Raw genomic sequence first — 23,269 nt, 5'->3', positions numbered from 1 at the left:
TAATGTGTTATGTGTTGTACATTCTTGGTTATATCCCCATTGCATTAATGCTGCTCTTAGAAAATTATTACATATCACACAAGGCCGCCTGTTGTATTTAGATTATTGTACAGTGTTCTCATTATAATGTATAATGCGTATTGTAATAATATTTAGATTATTGCGTGTTCTCATTTTAATTTATAATGTACAATAAAGTAATCTATTCATAACATAAAATTTACCACTTTGAAAACATTGATTAATTGTTTCTAATGCAATTGGGCCTCTACGGGAAGCGTTTTACAAAAGTAAAAGTAGTCAGAAATCCTGGTCTATATTTGTTCAGTGGAGGGGTCCCCACCACCCCCTGTTCCCTTCTGACGGCAAACAAGAGTTCCTACGTTTAATTGCATTCACTGTACTGGATAGATAGATCTAATTGAAAACTGGCTGGAGGTCGCAGAGATGAAAGGTTTAGTGACTGTCGGAGCTGAGTTTAACGCAAAACCATCACAAGTAAATCTATGCTAACTTTGTATAAATATTATAATACCGACGTCTAAAGTTATTCAAGATAACAAACAATCATCATCTTATGACCTAAAACCGTTCCTTGTGGCACTCGGTATCCCGATTCAATTTTACACCATTCGCCACCAAAGTAAGATTCTGGTGAAACGCAAAGCTGCCGGAAAAAAAAAGAAAAAGTGTGAAGCGGCTTCGTTTGTTTGTACATCGGGAGAGGGGTAGTTCAACAAACAAGCCTCCGACAACTTTTAGTTCGACTTGTGTTATGTCTCGTGCATGCGTCATGTTTACTTAGTTAACTTAGTCAAGTAGAATCTGAAAAAGAGGCAACGAAACGTTCTTATATCGAGAAAGAAAAAGTATGTTACGATGCGCTACTCTACTTTACGACCTAGTTAGGTGAAAATACAGATTCTCTAGCATCGATCTATTTATGCTCGGTTTAAAATACAAAGTAACATGTTCGATACCTGGCAATGGCACTTCCGATAAACAACAATGTAGCTAGAAAACAACTCTACACCTAGCAACATCTCTATCGTACATTAAAAAAAAGTAGATAATCGAACACAGCCAAAACACACGAACACTGCCATCTATTGAAAAATCAGCTAACTTGATAACTCTCTCAAGTTCTCAACGCACCTTGTGACTTAATTGAGAACTTCGTTGTTCAGTGGTTCGCCATTTTGCCGCAAAACATATGTTTTATTTGGCGCTGTAATCGCTCTTAGAATGATTGCCATTTACATAGAAAGAACCCTAAAATGGTAAGAAATTGTAAAGAACCACAATTTGTTGAAGTTTTTCTTCGAACATTGTATGATCTAAGAATTTTTGGTGGTAGTTTATATCAAGTTATATATTTTATTACCCGTTGTTAGAATAATAAATTGCCCATTGACAATGTAATTAGATAATTGCAACATAAACAATCCATTAATATGTTTTGACTATGAGCATTTTACTAGTAATGACACAGTTTACCTAACTAAATGGCGCCTACAGGTATAGTCAAGAGTACGTCTAGCTTGACCACAGAACAAAAAACAGTTTTTTTTTATCTGAAATATAAATCGTTTTATTACAAACGGTATAGTGTTGAATTTAAGTCAATACGATATTAATGTTCGAAGAAAGCACTTTTTGTTTATTTATTGTGCGAAATACATGTCTAAAAAAAGAATACGACGTAATACATAAATAGAATATAAAACTGATGAAATCACATTCACACAATCATAAGCAGAGAGGAAATAACCAAAAAGTAAAGATATAAAATAAAAGTTTTTTTTGTTAGAAACAGACTTATTTTGTTATGTGAAATACCATTAACAATTGCACACCTGCGTGCAGGTTGAATACAATGTATTTAATTTTACTCAAGATCTGTATAAATACTATATTCTGGCAAATAAACGTATTCTATTCTATTCATATTCTATAAGATTCTGCATCGTGAATACGTAATAGAATGTAAAACCTTTATGTCGTATATGCCGTAAATAATAATTCGTCAGGTTTTTTTCACTACTTTGAGCAATTATAATTACACACCAAGATTTTTTTACTTTATCGAGTCGTCGATAACTATGTTCTGGTACAGTGATAGGCACTCACTCTACCAGATTCAGTTCACCTAATTAAAGGTCCGGTGACCTGGAGCCAGGCAATTACTATCTCTAAAGGATCATTCAGCTATTCGAAGGGAAAACGTTATCCACTTTCGGGCACTACGCCAAGAGCTCGGCTCTTGATGAAATTTTTAAGTAGACGAACACTACTTTTTCTTTTTAGCAGTATGAAACATGTATAATATATCATTTTCTTTACTTAAAGCCACATACATACACATTGTTAGTAAATATAATTTTTAATTATTGTAACTTATGGTAGATTCTATCAAATGTAAATAGCAACTCAGAAACGTCACAAGTACGCGACGCGCGTTGAACAGTCGGTCAACTGTCAAAATCAATTTCAGTTAGTGTCAAATTGTAAAAACGTGCAGTCGTAGAATTTGAAGCCAATTCTAATTTTCGATTGTTTATTCCAAACGCGGTAACTGATACTTCTTACAAGTAACGATAAGTCGTTTCAATTAAAGATAATTAAGAAAAATAAGTACAATTTTTTTTAATGTAGTTAATTGTAGATGTTACCCATAATTGTAATGGTGAAAGACAAAAATCGGGGACGTTGGCTATCTAGCGTGTCGTATTGATGCCGACGCTTTGTGCAATGTGAACCAGTGTTTCTAAATACAAGGACTTTATAGCCCATTGTAAGTTATCTGGTAATTTTATCCCTATATAACATACTTTTTTAGGCGCAAATACGAAGTTGCTATTCTGAACGAAAGCCCAGTAATGTTTTTTACGTCCGTTTGTTGACATATTTCGCCTGAAAGGAAGCTTATTTAAAGATCAAAGGGCATATACCTAGAAATGGATGACATTTGTTATGGTATATTCTGATTCTACTACCTTTCTCATCCATCATACACTTTGATATTTTAAACAGATGGTGCGCGTAAAGATTTGGTATTTCTTTAACAATTTATTAGTTTAAATTTGGAATTACTTAGATGGGCTAGCAAGTATTTCCAAATTTAAACGAATTTGTTACAAAAAGTGTTGATACTTTTTGAATTATAACTTGTTTTGACATTGGCAACAAAAAACAATTTATTTGAAAGAATAATTATGTACTGTGAAATAAATTTTATACGCGTCAGCATTATTAATCAACAGAATTAAGCTATGTTGTGCTTGTATCCAAATTAAAGTAACATTAAAAATAATATTATATTTATGTGACTACAGTGGTCTTCTATAAATGCAAAATTGGACATTGCATTATCCTAACGATAATATTTTATCAGCACTTTCATGGCTACAGAAGTCAACAAAAACATTAATATATATTTTAAATTATTTACAATGTTCTTTAAATATCTATGTCAGCTTATTCACTAGATAGTACATAATCACCTTGTATCAAATAAATAGACGTAAGTTAAGCAAGATGGTTATTCTTTTTGCATTTTAGGAAATTTCAGTCTTGTTACTAGTATATTTATGAAATAATATTGTCTATTCAAATGCTGGACCACAACATAAGTAAAAAAGAGAGAAGAGCAAAAATAAACAATATATTTACAAAGTTATCCATATGGAGTAATCAGCACAAAGTTCCCTGAATTTATTCAATTATATTATTTTTTATTGACCATTTTTAAATGGTGTTTTTAACACTAATTTTTACACTTGAAAATGCTATCTTTTAAACTACTGCTCATTCACTACGCTGACCTCCCTGAGAAGAACAAGCAAGAAACTCTAAACTGTCAAAGTGGCTTTTGGTAATTTCCCTCCTAATTGTGTTTACATTTGAACAAAACAAAAAAAAAATCTGAATAGTATATCATTTACAATCTGTAGTTGCTTATCCAGTTGTAAAAGTACAGTAATGCATTAAGTGTTCTTCTATTTAATCAACGCTAAATACCAGAAGAGTTGTTCACACTTTTAGCACACAAATAATTAAATATCTGCTCAATATCTTTTCAGATGGGCACTTACAAGATGTCTAACGATGAATCCAGTGTCCGTGTAGCAGTGAGGTAAGTCAATCTATCTGTTAGTTTTGTAAGTTTCATACAATTATAATATTAAGTATAAAATCTCTAATCAAATAATGTCAATTGCGTATGACTTCTGTTTTAAATTCTAGGGCCAAGTAATTGCCTTCGTTTCTTATGGCTTTTTTATTTTTATAAAAAAATATGGGACCACAACCCCAGAACAGTTGTCATTTAATTTACCTGTATTATACTGTGATAATAATAATATAATTTTGTACTAGACCACCACACCAATTACCTGGTCTCAAACTAGGGAATTTCCTTTACGTACCAGAACAATAGAATTCATTCTAGAGCACTACCTGGAATATCAACACCAGAAATTTAGTAAAATTAATTTCCCTAATCCTACTGTTATTTGAACCCCAAAGTCTACAGTGCAAACTCCCTTCCAAGGCACATATTATTCCCTTCATCTTATGATATGGAGTTCTTTAAACAAGATGTGAAGAGGCATCTTGTAGGCATGCAGGGTGGAGGTGGCTAGGGCAGTGATTGTATCACGTTTGGATTCCATTTCCATTTCTATCAGGTGGAATGAAGTCATCTATCTGCCTGTCATGTATAAAAAAAAGCTGTTGAGCCATTGGGTTCATCAACATGATGATGCTGACAGTTAATGATATTTTTATCTTGCTCTAAGCGAAAAGTAGTTTTTACAAAATACAAATTACAGCACATTGAAAGTCTTTTATTACCAAATAACACAAATGATACCACTTTCCACAATTACTAAACATGTTCTTCCATTGTCATTGTACAATGTCATAACAATGAAGACGTGTTGCTTACAAACTGTCATTTGCTCACTTGGAACTCCTTGTAACATTACAAAACAAATATTTAAATGAACCTGACCTACCAACCCAGTGGTTTTAAGGAGTATTTCTATATTACCAATTTAAGTTGACATCTGACTGTTGTATGAGCCTACCCACTGGGAGAATTTGTTGGTGATATAATTAATATCTTTGTGTAGTAAATCTATCATGCAATCGATTGTTACTCTATGTAACATAATTCTAATGTTTTTCTTAATATCATAGGCAAAAATTGTTGTCATAGAAACATGACGTCTTGAAGAGTTTCTACCTATAGCAAAATATTATATTAATGTTATAAAGTAACAGTATAGGTACTTAATTCAGAGTTTTTCATATAGTGGGTGGGTCTATTGCCATAAGTTAAGTAAGTAAGAAATACTTTGCAAACTTTCCAGCTAATAAACATTGTTTTGGTGAGACAGTGACACAGTGTTACTGTAATGTTTACTTACTGAATTGATTGTTACTGTGCGTTATTTGTAAATAGCAATGTTATAATATAGCATCCGTAAATATTCGCAAACTTTACCACCACAATTAGTACCGTAAGTCGTATATGAAACCAAATACTGTCGTAACTCAAAATTGTGGAATTGAGACGACACGATTTCAAAATTTAAAAAAATCTGAATAGAACCAATATTATGTATTCTCGTTTATAAATGTATAACGTATATAATAATAGACGTGGTTTCTGAATTTCACAATTTTGAGTTACGACAATACTTTTTTATGATGCTAAGTGATGAGACGAACAAATCGTGCGACTGTTGATAAGCGACACGCCTGTCGATAACAGTTGCAGTGCCACTCAGAGCTTTAAATCGCAAAGGGACACTGCCACTGCGCCCGTCACCCTGAGACATAAGTAGACAAGTCCTATTTGCCGGTAATTTCACCAGCACCCCTTACCCTTCAAAACCGGAAAGCGGTAATGCTCACATTCTGTTTGGCGGTAGAATTAAGTAACGAACTTTTTCACAAGGAGCCCTACTGTTACTTAACTACTTGGTTTCATGTGTGAAGTATTCTAAATGTAGATAACATTTTCCTTGTTTTTTCTGTGCATACTGTTATTAACTATTTTCGTAACGCGTTTGAAAAAGTTTTCTTTATGATTCGTTATTATTAACATTGCTGCTGACAAATGTATTTCATCCGAGGTTCCCCCATGTATCATATGCAGCCATATCCCTCCTGTTTTCATAATGTTAAGTGGACCATTAATTTACATTTTTTCCTCGCAATATGCACCCTTCGCTTTATGACTTACACGTGCAGACTAGCCGGCGTCGTCGCCGGACCCCTCCTGTCCTCTTCTTTTGATTTAATATCTATCACACACCCAAGTCTTCTTATTGAGAGGAATTTTGTACTAAACCTTTTGCCTTTTGTGTACTGAAACATCTTGTTAAATAAATATTAGACAACATCATATCGCACATCGTCGGCTAAATTTGAAAACCTCGTAACTCCATTTTTGGACGATATCCTTTTTTTATTCATCAAGCACAATATCGGGCAAATAAATCTTAAAATATGATTTGTAGGCCTTCTTTTGGTTAAAATAAAGATATAATCATAGATTGTCATCATTATTTCCAGTAATTCTATTTTTTGTGCCTACTCAAAATGTTCACATTAATGGAGGTTACGAGGTTTACGAATAAAACCGACGACATGAAACCAAATATTGTCGTCACTCAAAATTCTGAAGAATTGAAAAAACACAATTTGAAAATTTAAATAAATACTGAATGGATCTGATTGCGAATAATGTGATTATTTTTATTTATACATAATACTTAATTATCCATTTATAAACGAGAATATAGCTATTGGTTTCATTTATTTATTTATTTAAACTTTATTGTACAATATAAATTGCGGACTTAATCCCATAAGGCTTTCTCGACCAGTCAACCATTCGGCCAAACACAAAAACTATATAACAGGTTTTTGCTACACTTAAACAGGAAGAACAATAACGTAATCGATAATTTGTATGGTATAAAATGAATAACATAATATAAACATACTTAACTACATATGTAATAAAATAATATATACCCAAAGAAACATCATACAGTCTTGATTTTGACAATTGTCAAACAGATGCTTCGAGTCCAAAGCTTTCATTCACTTTTAAGTTTTCAAATCGTGTACTTTTAATTCCACAATTTTGAGTTACAACTGTATTTGGTTTGGTGTATAATGTAGCCCCCGTTCACACGGCATTGCACTGCCTGTTTTTTGCAGTATTCAATAAACTTATTATTGCCACTTTATTTTACTTTATTTGGTTCGGATTTAAACTGCATAAAAATGTGCAGTGCAGTACCGTGTGAACGGGGGGTCATATTGCTCTGACTCCAAAGTAAGTTACTAAAGCACTTGTGTTAAGGAAATCGGAAACAACGACGGTACCACAAACACCCAGACCCGAGACAATATAGAAAAGTTAGTTTCTACGGTGGCCGGAGAGCGATCTCGGGACCTCAAAAATGGCAACACCATGAAAACCGGCGTGCAAGTCACTCGACCTCGGAGATCGTCAAATCTATCTACAATTTTTTTTTTTCATATTTTTATTAGACGGGCATAAAATGCCCAACTGGCAGTTCCTAAAAACTCTTTAATTTATTTTCCTCAATTTCCATCAAAATTATTTCCATCTTGGGATATTACGCTCGAATATAAACTGAGACTGAGCTCTATATTCAATTTGCTAGGCTCAAGATTCAATATAGCGTCCCTTAAATATACTATTTTGCGCCCTAGTGACGCAATCTCCCATTTATTGACACTAAATAATTGTTGACATGTTTACAACTTCCGCTCCTACTTACGGATTTGAACGCTCATTAACTTTATTACCACCTAACAACACTTAATATTCAATACATGGCAGAAATGTATGATTTTCGCGGCAGAGCAATAAACCATGTTGACAATGGACATTAGTAATTTATGCAGACAACGATATATATTATACTTAAGATTATCTTTAGCTGACGACAGAAGCATTGTATGCAACTGTAATTTGTATTTGTATACATATTTGCTTATTAGTTAGTATTTACACCAGAGTCATATTCAATTCTTTGAATGGTTCTGAAGAACATATGAATGTTGTTTTCTAAAACATTCAAGAAAAGATCTGCTTTCTGCAAGAAGAGTTGAACAGCTCAACTCAAAATAGTCCACTTTTTATTTATTAAACATTTGTACTCAGATTGTGGTCAATTTGTAAGGGATTAACGCTCAGAGAACGGGTGCGCACCCGTCCGTTCCGGGCCGGCGCGTGGTTTGTTGTTGTCCATATAAATACGCGGAATTACACACCCGCCGTGTTCCCGACCCGACATGCGCCCGACTCGCACCCGTCTAAGAACATAGAGCTTTTCCATGGACAAAAATAATGTGACAACATTGCTTTCCTTGTCATAAACAACGCATTTGCATTTTGGTACCTTTCGAGATATTGGCACCTAAAGTTTTTTGTCTTTGAAAAATGTCAATTACATTGATTTTGAAATGATTTTTCCGGATTTAAATATCGTATATTTGTTTTTTCAAACAAACGAAATTTTTTCTATGTTTAAACCTGGAAAAATAGTTTCATTTCCTATGTGTAACAATCGCGAAAACCTAAGAACTCGATACGTTGACGTTGCTTAACAATAAAAGTGAAACTAGATAAGATGTAAAAAAACCGATTAGAGCTGGTTGTGGATCTCGGTTCGCTGATTCTAGATATATTAATAACTCAATTTCGCTAAAAATATCGATTACGTTGTTTATGGTAAGGACGGCTGGTTGGACTTGCACGATTTGTCGACTTTGCGCGTCCAATGAGCCTCTGTTTGGTAGCAGTAGAACTCCTTGTGCGAATGAATTCGTCCAGAGAAGTATTGCCACCTTACCTATTTCTGCCGCCACGCTGTAGTTCTCGCATTACTGCATTCCGGGTTCGAACAGAACGACATGCCACACGGTGCGTTGAAACAGCGCGCGCCGACGGAGTAGCTCGTGTGGCACTCAGTCCGTTGAAATCAACGCAGTTGCGACGACGCAACGCCCGTGTGGCAACTCCATAAGGGTGGTGTAATTACAGGCACATGATGTTAACTTATGTCTCAGGGTGACAGGCGTAGTGACAGTATCCCTCAGATCTTTGCAATTTAAAACTCTAGTATCACTGCAACTGTTATGGCTAGGCGTGTCGCTTACCGTCAGACGCATGCCATGATAAAAAAAGTTTGTTTTAAACCATCTTCCTGATAAATTCGGTATTTTTAAGATAGGTCGCTACTCTAGAAGGCCATCGACATTTTTTCGTTAGCTCGATCTTTGACTTCTTGGATCTTTTTATCAATTAGGAGTCAAAGGAGATAGTACATTTTCTTTCGTATTATGTGGCCAAGGTACATCTATATTTTGTTTGTACTATTAAAAGTTGTACATGACACACTTGCCGGGCTGACAACGGTCTCACGATACGTAGTCTCACTTTGCTTAATTGTCTAGTCGCTAAGGTCCAGGATGCTGACATCTTTTGCGACAACATTAGCAAAGTAATTTATAAGGCAAACTTAGTGTATCAAATATGTATGTAGTATAAGTAATTAGCATGTAAGCGTTTTGGTTGTTACTGTAAGTTTACATTGTGTCTTTAAAAAATAAATGAAGTTCTGAAGCATTAAGAACCTATGCACATGGCGTATTTTTTTCGTGAGCTTCTACGTAAACGCATGTTCCTAAAAAATACGCCGGTTTCATTCATATGCTCCAAAGGCTTGTATTTATAAATCTTATCCAATTTATGTAGGTCTTTTACTCAAATAGTCTTGAATGTTTGCTTCGTAAACTCGACTAACTGCTTAAAATACGACACATTAATGATAAATTATCTAAACAAGGTGTGGTGTATGATGTAAGCTTGTGTGTTTGCAATTGTCGCTGCTTCTAATAACCTACCTTTTTATGGTAACTGCTGTTGTATATTCAAACTATTGTCGTAATATAGAGTTCTTAAGTTTTCGCGATGATTACACATTGCAAATGAAAATATTTTTTTCTGATCTAATTCGCGTATATTTGTATTTTCAATCGAACTACCGCTTCGGGCCCTTTACTGTTGTATGTGAATGGGAGAGAATAAATGATGATGATTATTATTGTTATTAAAAAAAACTATAGCACCCATTTAGGCAACGCCCACCATCACGAAAAATAATTAAAAACACGTATTTTTTATACGAACTTTACACAAAGAATCACAAGAGAAAAAAATTACATAGTGTAGTTTATATAGGTACCTTACATACATAAAATTCAGGTTTTCTTTTTCAAATGCGGTAGCACGCCCTGGACAACATAAACCCCAATTGCTTTTTATATGAGATAATTTTCTATGCGAGCTTTATGTCGCTCTCGCACAAGTCGCGCCCTGTCGTGCCAGCCCTACTAGTCCCATGGTCACTACTGACATTGTCAGTCACAAAAAACAATCATTTCCTATTGTGGTTAATAAGTGCTTAACTACTTATTTCGAGTCTTTACACACATTCTGAACTTAAATGCTCAAATTATTTGAGAATGGTTGCTTCTTAATTGAGAGGACGACGGTTCAAATCCCTGTGTAGGCATGTAGGTACGACTTTCATTTCTAACCGCGTTTGCTCACTGCATCCGATTCATATTCGTTCCAAATCCGAGACTACAGAAATCTAGAAAAGTCGGACCACTTCGGATGTCGCATGTACACTAAGTCCGAATATCGCTAGCACACCCAGAGATAAAATGATCCCTGTAACATTCGGACCATCATATCTCGGATTCGGAATTGATACGAATAGGACATAGTGCGTAAACGCTTTAAATTACGTATATTGATGAATATTCAGTAACAATATCTCTCGTCAACGTTGATAGAAAACTGCCCAATGAAACCTGCACGTCGACAAGGCTCCCAAATCTTGGAAAGTTCCCTACCCGCGTTGGGCCTAAGTACCTTTGTAAAAGATGCCCGTGCCCAGCAGTGGGACGTATAATGGGAAACCAAAAACAATATTTATAGATACAGGAGAGTCATAGGTCAATGAGGAGAGTCTTACTTAAATATTTTACAAATTTTTGGCTTCCATTTTTGAACAAAGTAATTTACGTGTGAAAAACAAACGAAATCGGTCCGAATATTTTCTTTGGATTTCTTCAAAAGGAAACATAATTTAAAAGTAACTATTCTTCATTCAGTCCCTTCGCAAAACACAAAAAATTTATATCAATATCGCGTGCTGTGTACAAAGTAATTGAACGGATGAACACATACATGGGTTAGTATAATTTATAGCATCATTTATTATCAGCTGATTAGAATAAAGTTCAGAAATTAGTTATATATGTTGAGTGTGTGTGTGTGTGTGCGTTATATACGCTAGACGTTTTTCCTTGTTAAAACATCGACATATTGTTTTTATAAGTGGAAAAGTGTATTTGATTGGATAATCTGTGTTGCAATTTAAATGGATATTTTGTTTAAAGATGTTCTCATCTGTGAAATGATTGTTCATAATCATTGCGGTTTACGCGTAAACTTACCAAGGTTTTTGTTGCGCCGACATGTTTTAATAATTCTGTTTTGTAATTTGTTTTTCAATTATCTATTTATAGTTTTTTAGCGACGAAGTTGAATACAGAACGAATAATATACATCGAATTAATTATAGTAATTGTCTGAATGAAAATGAAAAGAAATAGGTACCTACTCAGATGGTTACATTTTTCGTGTACATGACATATTTTATAATATTTTTGGATACCGCCTCCGACCTAGAATGCTTAATGATATTGGATTCGTTTTATGAGGAAAGCTACTACCCGGATATTTCAATTGTTTTTTTTTAATGATATCAAGTGACGGGACGAACAAGTCGTGTGGCTGGTGATAAGCAACACGCTTGTCCATAACAATTGCGGTGCCACTCGAAACTTTAAATGACAACGATCACCCAGGAGCACTGTCACCAGTACCCTTACCCCTCAAAACTGATACGCAATAATCCTCACGTTACTGCTTATCGGCAAAAATAGGTAAGGTGGTCATAAGCAGAGATCGGAATAACATATTGCCCTAATCATCAAGTAATAAACAGAGTGAACAATAAACACCTCCATCTGAAATCCCGGAATGATTAGAAATAAAAACAAAACAGTTATTTTTGCTTACAATTAGTTCTTAGATAATTGCGCATTAAAAATATGGAGCAAAATACTATACTGTACTTGCTGCTTGCAAAATTATCAAGATATATTATTTTCATTCATAATTATCCATGCTGATCATTGACTTACAAATAAATGGACGACGGGTCTAATATAAAAACCACGAAAAAAATGTCCCAAGTCAACCTATTTAAACGTAAACACGTGACATGTAAAGGAATATGAAAAAGCTAAAACGTTGAATTTAAATTGTAATATCATCGCAGTATCGCGCTGTCAGTCGAACAAATGAAGTCTAAAGCGGAGTTTGACGCTCTGTATACGATTTTAACGCCTTACAAGTTCGGACACTTTTTAGCGCGGACCCGACGCCGTCCATATAATTGTAAGTCAATGATGCTGATTCATAGTTTTGTCTCTAACTTTTGATTAGTCAAATTTTAGAAATGACAAACAGTGAGAAAACTAGATAAACACGAAGAAATATCTTTGAAAAAAAACGATTTAGTTTGACACATGACATGACATGACATTTGACACATTTGGATATACGTCTCTGATAAAAACATGGCACTAGCTGTACGGTAACATCAGGGTATAATTATCAAGATAATTTATGATAATAATTACCACTTCGAACCCTGCTGTACAGTAATTCCGGAATCACAGATGGAGGTATTACCCACTCTTATATATTCACTTCGTTGAAGTTAACGTTAGTTAACGTTGTTTAAAAAAACAAATATACGCGATTTAAATCCGAAATAGTTTCATTTCCTATCTTAACGTTTGTTACTTCCTTGAAGTTTAGGTACATATCCAAGTCAAAGTAGGTACATATATTTTGTCTGTTGCGATCTGGGCATTAATCTCCATTCTTGCTTTTATAAAAATATGCCATTCGTCTTCTAACAGCCCTACCTTATAATATACCATGCCTGATTACCATGAACCACGCCAATTGTCCGGTAAATCGCTGGCAACATTGCCGCCAAGCCACAACCTTTGACCTTGTCATACTTCTCTAATTTTGGCTCTGACTTTGTGTCAAATCATGGACAACAAATATCAAGTACATTTTGCGTGTTAGATGGAAAAATGGTACAAGTAATAAACGCTTTTTTTATTATGAAAAATATAACTAAATAGAACGGTAATAGCATAGTAGAATAAGAACAGTACATCGTATCACAAGGGCGGTAAGTAGGCAATTATGAGCAGAGGAATTTAATGACCCGAACGCTTGTAATTGCTTTTCCGCCCGTGTGGCATACATTGTTTTCCATCACACTCGTGAGGAAGTTGAAAAGGAGGAAAATTAGACTTAAAAATGTTACGTTTATTCATATTATATTTATACAATTTTAAGTGTCTCAGAAAAAAAACATTATAATGTATTTTTTTAATAGACAAAACTTTTAACTTTACACATGGATGAAACAAAAATATTTTAAATTTTTATATATGCCATGGTATCTATGACTAATATATCTTTTAAATGTGATAAGAACAGCAATAATAAAAGTAGAGTAAAGTCGACCGTATTTAGGTTTACTAGTTTTAACCGACTTCAAAAAAAGAAGGAGGTTCTCATTTTGACTGTATGTATTTTATTGTATGTATGTTACGCGATAAGTTTTTTTGCGGCCTTTGTGAACCGATTTTGAGGTTTTTTTTTTGGAAAGAGGGTACCTCAGATGTGGTCCCATTTCAATTTGAAGAAAATATTTCACCCCTAAGAGTGGCAAACTAGGGGATGAATGACTTTTGAGGTCAGTTTTTTAGTAGTCTGTACTGAATTTTTATTATACAAAATTTGTGGCGACCCCCCCCCGGGGAAAGGCCGAGCCGGCTGTTAGTTCGCGCTCCTAGCGCGGCGCAGGAGCGTAAAAATAAAAAAAATATCATAGAGTTCGCCTAGTTTTGCTACACGTTATTCGTAGAGATGAACGTTTAAATGAAAAGCACTTAAATAAGTTTACTTTTTAATATAAGCATACAAGCACGTTTATAATTTTAAATTGCAAGCGTTACTCAATTGAATACTCAACAATTTAATTTTTTACAACATGCCTAAATGTCAAGTCTTCTGTCACTTTATATTTCTAAACAAATTAATTCGTCAACATGAATAATAATGTTATAACTGAAAATAAAACTCGTGTTTTACAAATAAGCTTACTTATCTGAATCCTACTCTCCCTGTTCGCTATCAACACGATATTGCAAGCTTTTTTTAACATAAAGTATAGATTTTATTATTATATTACATAGATTTTCAGAGAAGTAAGCTCATTTGTAAAATACAAGTTTTATTTTTCTAAACGATTTCGTGAACTAAAAAGCATTTTAGGGAAAAATCCTTTTATAAGCACGCTTATTTAAAGTAAAAAAGTACCACGTTTTATCGTTTATAAGCAGTTTTTTCTATCTCTAGTTATACTACTACAAGTATGATTAAACGTTTAACATCAATGATATTATACTGTGTTATTTATGCTCACTGTTTAACATTGTAAGCTCCAGCCCCTGTTAAAACGTTCTAATCTACATTTGATTCTTATTTTGAACTTCCAAATTCTAACCGCTTGTCGTCTTTGTGACGTAACGTATGCTAACTTTCACCAATCTTCATACTGGAAAACCGGAGTGTGACTCTTGGCAACTTCGTTGGCCCAACGGTTTATGTTTTGGACGCTGGACTAGGAGTACCCAGGTTTGCTTTCCGGTAGGACCAATTTGGGAAATGAGTATGATCAACTTTAATACCGCTAATCAGACCTTTTGGAAGAATTTTCAATACTTTTACTACTTTGAATAGTACACTTTGACGACTGTGGACGTAAGATGTGACCAATTCAATTAACTTTCTCTAAATTGTTTCTGATCTGGGTGTTCTAGGTGTCTCGGAGTGAATTCCGTTGCTCTGGTACTCATAGTACAGGTGTGACGATGCTAACCTCCTTCAGCGTCCTCCCATCTTTTTATCTTTCTCTTTACTGCTTCCTGGCCATTTATTTAATATATCATATATAATATTGAAAATATTATATATTTAATATATATAAATATATAATATTTTGAATTGTTCTCGAATATCCTTTGCCTTTACTATTTTTACATTTGTTCGATCCGTCGTCAGTCCCATAAAAATTCTTGAAATTAGATGACGTGCCCGCAAATCACAAATCACCTTCATTTCCTTATTGTTAAACTTCAACTAAAATTATGTACGAGTAGTTATATTGACCCTTATGAGGCGAGTATTCTGTTATTTAGTTTTATAGGGAGTGTTTTATAATAATTGTACCTTTTTTATGTCATTTTATTATTTCTTACAGCCTCCTTTTCCACTTTTTACAATAAATCTTGTGAACCGAAGCTACTACATTCACATTTTTCTAAGTCTAGGATAGACGGAGAATTCCCTAGTTTGCGACTAGTTAATTATTGTGGTTGTTTAGCACATTATTGGATTACTATAATACTGATGAACACGGATGCCTCTACCACGAGTTTACTGTGACAGTTGTCGCCAGCAGCCGCGTAAATTATTACTTCACAATTTTATATGGCAAGTCGATATTTTGGTCGTCTGTTATTTTTGTAGACAACCATATTTATTTATTAATGTTATGCTGCCCGAATTTTGTGAAAAAAAGAAACAAAAAATAAAATTCGTAAAATAACAAAAAAATCAATTTTGTGAAAAAAAAAATTAATATAAAACTTTCATAGATTTCTCATAGACAGCGCTACGACTAAAAAGTCGTTGTCGTCGTACTAAATACAAAGACACGACAACAAGCACATAGAAAAATTCGTGAGGTCCGCTTGTTCGTTCCGTGGCTTAGTTGGTATAGCGTGTGGCACGGTATGCTAAGAGACGTCGGTTCGAATCCGACGGGATCGAAGGAATTTTTTCTGAGTGTTCGATCTTTGTATTAATAATTATAACAAACTAGTGGAGTAATTTCACAAAAAATAATTGAATATCAATTCAATAAAAATTTAAAAAAAATAAAGAACCAAAAAAAGTAAAAACAGAACAGATCCAAAAATTTTGTTGGCGTAGTGTTTACTGCAGGCATCGACATTATACAGCACCCCTAGAAGTCACAAGAAGAAACAACATTTTGTATACAAACATTTAATTTTACGCTGTCGATAGCGATAACTGACATTGTAATCTCATGGTAGAGGCACTGGACTCTGTGTGTTACGTCGTATATACCACTGTAGTACCATTCACTTATAGCAAAAAGCCTTTGGGCGAAGCTTACCAAATTTGGAATAGGTTCAATCCTTATTTTTCCAGTTTCTTATTTAGTCGTATAATATACGATATCTTTACGAAATGTTGAATACGCAATTCTTACTTGACCGGATTTTCTCTTGGTCAAGGTCTAGTACGTTAATGTCTGTTCGCACTAACCACAAATTAATTTGATCCTAATGACGTTTTTATCATTTTGATTCATGTACTTGGTGTTTACTATATGTTTTATTTTTTATGGGTTTCCGATTAATTTGCAATAGTAAGCTAGCTGTGCCACATTATGTTCCCCACCGTATTTGATATTTTCGTAGTTACTGCGTAACAAGTACGACCCTACCGAGTTCTTAGGTTTTCGCGATTGTTACACATAGGAAATGAAACTATTTTAGTAATTAACTATTAGTCAGTCGTACGTCTGTTGGTAAGCATTACGCTTACCCATAACAGTGGCAGTGCCACTCAGAGCTTTAAATCAGAGTTGTTGCTGATGCAGGTTTTTACACAACAGCGGATGCAGATGCTGATTTTTTAAAATAATAATAATAACGCACACTCTCAACATCGCCCCGCACTAGGAAAACCCTGTGTCGCAGGTGCCATGGACACACTCATAGACAACCACAAATTACACCCAAACTCACGAGAGAAATAAATGTAGGCCATACAAATATTTCTTTTCTTTTGGCCCGGGAATCGCACCTGGGACCTCTGCGTGACAGTCCGGCAAATGGTAACCGTTCGGACACGGAGGAAATTGGTTTCTGATCTGAGTGTTCTATGTTCCTAAGAGTGAATTCCGTGCTCTGGTATTCAATAGTACCTACAGGTGTAACGATGCTGACCTCCTTCAGCGCCAACCCACCTTTTTATCATCCTCTTTTCAATGATTTTATTACATTTGCTATTAAAAAAATGAACCTCCATAAAATCATACTGACATGTTCTTAGACGGCTAAGCTGCTTTTTAGGCTTGCAGTCTGTTTCTAGATGGTTTGTAAATTAATGACACGACGGAAATATCCGCAATGAATATCAGCATCAATCAATGCGGACGCTGATGCGGATATTTTAATTCATGGAAATTTCCGCTGCTGCGATGCTGATGTTCGCTACGACTCTACTTTAAATATGCGTATATTTAAAGGAGGTCTGTTGATGCCCTTCGAGTACAATATAATTTTTAGGATACAGATATGGCTCCTCCGATTCCATTCGCGTTCGCGCATTATAATTATTATTATGCCATCATCAGAAAGCGAACAGCTTGCATACTTCCACGGATTCGGGACAGCACCAACTACACTATCATTCATTAGGATGATCAATATTTGAATTAGGTTAATATACTAGGATGATTTAAAGATACTAATACAATCAGTCCGATATAAAAAGTTTATCATTGTTATTATTAAATCGCAAATTGAGCATGTCATTCTGAAACATAAAATTGATACGTCTCATGTTCCCTTACCATGACCATTGTTTTTCTCACAGAGCGGGACGCCTGTAAATTTATTATTGTTTTAAAAATAAAATTGAAAAATGTAACCATTATGAAATGTTTAATGATTAAAAAAATAAAAGAGACCTAAAAATGTTTAATAATTATTAAAAATGAAAAAAAAACAGCCCGGTACATCACGCCACCGATTTATTCCTGCCAATGCGCATGGAGTATGGACGCATATATACAACTAAATAAAAGGTGCGGGCGACAAGGTTTCCTTGCTGCTATATTTTCGCGCCATTTTTTTAAGTATAATAAATTTAAACGACGCACACAAACATGTGTGTCCTGCTTTGTCAAAGCGGGACATTTTAAAATATTTTGGAGACAGCGGGACACGAACACTGGACGAACATTTTGACAAAGACTACTACTAAATATCATTATATCGTTATTTTCATCTCATTTAGTACTCAATTGAAGTGTAGTCATCCGTAGAACACTCTATAGGTTAATTTGTTCTTTATTGCGTCAGGTTGTTAGCATAATAGGCTTTATATTGGTATATCACAGTTGTCTATCGCTCAACTGCATTATTGAGATGACACTTTAAATGTTGGTGAAGGTTCTTTATTACATCATTGTTTCAAATTGTAAAAGCAACCTACTTCTCAACCGTTGGTCTCTTTTACACACGCATCATTAAAAGTTACAAGAAACTACGTACACCTACGTAGTATTTCTACGAAATCGGCAGAATAAAATAATTCATTGGTCTGAGATTTCTTAAAATGATCCTTCCTTATATGAATTAAGATATTGTTAACTAAATTCCTGGTATAAGATTTTGTCATTCATAATTTCCGCTATACGTATATGTTTACGGTGAAACATCCACAGACCGACCGACCGACCGACCTCAAACCGACCTTTAACCGACTTCAAAAAAAGGTTCTCAATTCGACTGTATTTTTTTTTATATGCTTGTCAGGCGATTTTGCCGACAATTATGAACCGATTGCATTATATTTTTTTAGTCAGAAAGCGGATACCTTAGCAGTGGATCTATTCAAATTTGAAGAAAATATTCCACCTCTAAGTTCACATTATCGGATGAGTCCGGTTTATTGGATTTCACCCACCTGCCGTCAACCGATTTCAATAAAACTTGGCAAATAGATGTAATTCCACAAACTTATGAGGTCTGTTGCTTATCCATGTTTTAGCAAGAAATCATAATCCTTGAAAAACTGATATGATCCTCTAGAAAATGTATTTTGTAATATATGACTTTTAAATAAGTTGATAGGTGTTATTTACAGTTTTGTTAAGTTTACATCACTATATTTTTTGTGATTGATACCGTGTTGCTTTTTGTTAGATTTCTCACTAATCATAGTAAAAAACGTAATTATTCTTCAACCGTAAATCGTGTAACGAGGTGCTGCGCTTACTTAACGATATGAATTTCTATTCTTGTATCCATAGGTATCGTAATACAGATTATAGACTAAAATATCGACTGTGAACCGCAACCGGTACTATCTCAATTCTCTAAAGATATCACTTTTTAATACTGTTTTATACTATTTCATACTCCGCAGCGTTGCAAGAAATTCCATTGTTTTAATAACATGTGTAATAAAAATAATTACCACCACGTAATTTTTTTATAAACCAGATGCTATATAAATAACGCAAACAAGTTCTTTCTTCATCCTGTAAAGTTGTTAAAATTGATATAGTACCGGTTGTCAGTTCACAGTCGATATTGGAAACGGATCTATTCTTTTCGAATCTAGTAGCAGTAGAGCTCCTTGTGAAAGAATTCGTCCAGGGAATTACTGCCACCTTACCTATTTCTGCCGCCAAGTAGTAACGTGGGTATTATTGCATTTCAGTTTTGTTGGGTGCTGGTGAAATTACAGACACATGTAACGCAGTGGCAATGCTCCTCAGATCTTTGCGATTGAAAGATCGTCCCGTCACTTATCATATAAAAATGATATCATAAAAAAATGATATCATAAAAAAATCTAAAATCACGTGTTTTTATTTTTTTTTAAACACACCAATGTATCGGGCTCTACATGTTCCGTGGTTCGAATGAAATTCTTTCATTTCCAATCTAAATAATCGCGAAAGCTATTAAGAATTCGGTGCTAAAATATTTCTTATACGAACTGAATGTGACTCTGTTTAGTCACATCGTATTACGTGTAACACAACTGGTTGTATACGATGACTTCGGTGGCCCAACGGTTTATACCATAGGCGCTGGATGAGGAGGTCCCTGGTTCTATTCCCGGTAGGACCAATTTGGTGGATGCACTTTTCTAAAGTGGATTTAGTCTAAGTATTCTGGGAAGTGCCTTAGAGTGAACTATACTGCTCTGATACTCATACAGGTTAATCTGAGACCTGTAGTGCGATTCACGTAAGTTCAAGCTATCAAAATATCGTTGAAGTTACGTAGTCGTTCGATCGAAGTCCTATCCAAAATGGGTACTCACGAGTATTATATGAGTAGAATCGAAACGTAACGACTAATGAAATGTAGTTGGATTGTAAAATTTTATTGTTGTTGTCGAAAGTTTATTGAAAGAACTGTCAAAATTTTAGCAGAATACGTATGACTTGTCGTTTAGAGTCGATTTAAGTTCACTTTAACGACATTTGGATCGAACGACTTTAAAATTGAACTCGTTGACGTTCACTGTCACACGTGAATACGAAAAAGCAGTTCAACGACTAAATCGCTACGATATCGTAACGGTTTGATTACGTGAACCACCCCCCAGGCAATTGGTGTGGTTCTCTAGTAGCAATAAAAACAGAAAACTCTAGTTTCGACCTTCGATATCTGCCTGCCTTCTCAGCAACTGCCGGTGTTTATTTTACAGTAATACGTATCTAAGTTTCATTCAATTTTGTTTATGTAATCACTAGAATAACAACCGTTTGAAGAGAAATCAAACAATCCCTGGCCTCCTTGAGTAACTGCTTCCCTCTAGACCACCGGGCGTCTAATTGCCAACTTATCATTGCACTTAACGCACCAACAACAACTGAAGGTATCTAATTTACTAACAGCAAATAAACTTTGTCACTACAAAGTCCATTATAAAACGAGGTAACGCATGTAGTTGCCTGTTGCCTTTTACGACAAATTCCTTATACCATATATAGTGGTAATAACTGGACATTGTGCCCTGCCAATTTACAGGTAGCTATAAAATATTATAGACCAGGTAAATAAGCGTTTGATTTATTGGCCTTCATGACAATGTAATTTGTTTATACAAACCGGCAGTTAGTCATATTGACATTAGAAATACTTTAAGGTCGACCTGAATTTCATGAAAAATAAATGGGTTCTCAGCCCACAATCACCTACTGTCTCTGGTCTCTTTTACAGCCGTTCTCATCGATGCCTTACCACCGTTCTTTTTGTTCTTTTTTTTTATAACATCAAGTGAGTGAAATAACAAGTCCACAACAGTTGCAATGCCACTCAGAGTTTTAAATCGCAAAGATCTGAGGGGCATTCCCACTGCGCCCGTCACCCTGAAACATAAGTTGACAAGTCCCATGTGCTAGCGATTTGTGCATGCGACTTCGTCAATATAACCTCGCAATCAAATGAGTTTGAGGTTGTATCGACTTTTAAATTGTAACGAATACACGTGATTCTCATATACTGGGTCTCGCGTGTCGTGTCTGCAAAAGGAAAACGGTTGATATTTACTAAATCCGAACACTCGAATCCCTCCATCACTGCCGCTCGAGTTGCCATTTTACTGTTATCGACTCTACATAAATCAATTTGAAATTTGCAATCACTGAATAAGTGGCGTCAACACGATTCTTTGCCGATAAGAATGTCATAATAAAAGTTGCCTGTCAATCAGTATAGATAGTCATATAATAACAATGATAAATAACAATTTGACTAACAAAACAACCTTACTACATGTAATGTTACTTCTTAATTAAATATTTAGGAGTACGTAGGCGTTCCCACCCACTTGCTCGATATTGATTTGGAACAGTATGAACAAAATTAAACTAAGCTGTTGACAGACAGGAAATTAATACGAATAGGTTTTTGTGCTTACTATTTGGTAGGTTATTCGTTATTGCAATTCACCCTTAAAGGAATATATTCGTCATCATAGATGAAGAACAATGGATGGACGATTATAAAAAAGTAGAATTAAAATACAAAAATATCAAGCCATGACCACCGACTTATCATAAGAGACTTTTTACCTAAACAGCATTGACTTACAAATAAATGGACGACGGGTCTAATACAAAAACCACGAAAAAAATGTCCCAAGTCAACCTATTCGAAATTTAAATTGTAATGTCATCGCAGTATCGCGCTGTCAGTAGAACAAATGAAGACTAAAGCGGAGTTTGGCGCTCTGTATACGATTTTAGCGCCTTACAAGTGCGGACACTTTTTAGCGCGGACCCGACGTCCATATAATTGTAAGTCAATGCTAAACAGCGTTTTTATTGCAATTGATATTTTAAATTATAACGGACAAGGACGCGTCAACATTTCCCGCCAAAATTACATCAAATAGAAATTATAACAACAGCTAAGTTTTTTGTAATATCAAATGTTGGTACGAACAAATCGTGCGCCTTATGGCAAGCTACACGCCTGTCCATAACAGTTGCAGTGCCACTCAGAGTTTTAAATCCCAAAGATTTGAGGAGCACTGCCACTGCGCCCGTCACCCTGAGACATAAGTTGACAAGTCTCATGTGCCTGTAATTTCACCAGCACCCTTACCCTTCAAAACCAGAACATAAACGCTGACATTACTGCTTGGCGGCAGAAATAGGTAAGGTGGCAGTACTTCCCTGGACGAACTCTTTCACAAGGAGCTCTTCTGCTACAATTTTTTTATTAATTTATCGTTAGCTCAACTGTTTTTTATATTTTAGTGTAACCGACAAAATCAATATTAAATAATACCGCCCCCACCCCACTTCTTATCGCAACCGACATAGTACATCACTATTTCGTCGTTTACTATAAACAAAGTGACAAACAATGTGTTGCATTTTATTGCATATTTTTATTCGCAAGTGTTACCTTAAACGCCTGAAGGCCTCAAAAATCTTTAGATAGAGACAACAACAGACTTTAAATAGCTATTTGTTATGCAAGGCTGCAAAGTTGTTGTTTGACGCGAGTGCTTGTATTGAAACCTGAGCAAGCGCAGGATTCCAAGATTCATCCAACATGCAAAAATAAATCCTGATCGTGGCGAGTGTTTCAAGACTCGAGATGCAATTCAACTTTGCTGCCGAGCGAA

At 34.9% G+C, this 23,269-nt stretch overlaps 1 protein-coding gene across 3 annotated transcripts in view; it reads left to right on the top strand.

Moving 5' to 3' along the window:
• Window positions 1-2,709: 2,709 nt before the first annotated feature.
• LOC113230335 (kinesin-like protein KIF21B) overlaps window positions 2,710-23,269 on the top strand; it is a 138,511-nt gene continuing 117,951 nt past the window's right edge. For 2 of the 3 annotated variants that reach the window (XM_026464223.1, XM_026464224.1), the window contains exons 1-2: window positions 2,711-2,794; window positions 4,083-4,135. In XM_026464223.1, coding sequence (XP_026320008.1) covers window positions 4,083-4,135 — 53 coding nt within the window. In that variant the 5' untranslated portion in view covers window positions 2,711-2,794. Of the gene's footprint in view, window positions 2,795-4,082; window positions 4,136-23,269 lie in introns of all 3 variants that reach the window. The other variant, XM_026464225.1, reaches the window with a different exon arrangement.

This window comes from Hyposmocoma kahamanoa, unplaced genomic scaffold (assembly GCF_003589595.1).
Source record: "Hyposmocoma kahamanoa isolate Upper Pololo Valley unplaced genomic scaffold, ASM358959v1 63, whole genome shotgun sequence".
NCBI lineage: Eukaryota > Metazoa > Arthropoda > Insecta > Lepidoptera > Cosmopterigidae > Hyposmocoma > Hyposmocoma kahamanoa.
This window is presented reverse-complemented; position numbering and strand designations above follow the sequence as displayed.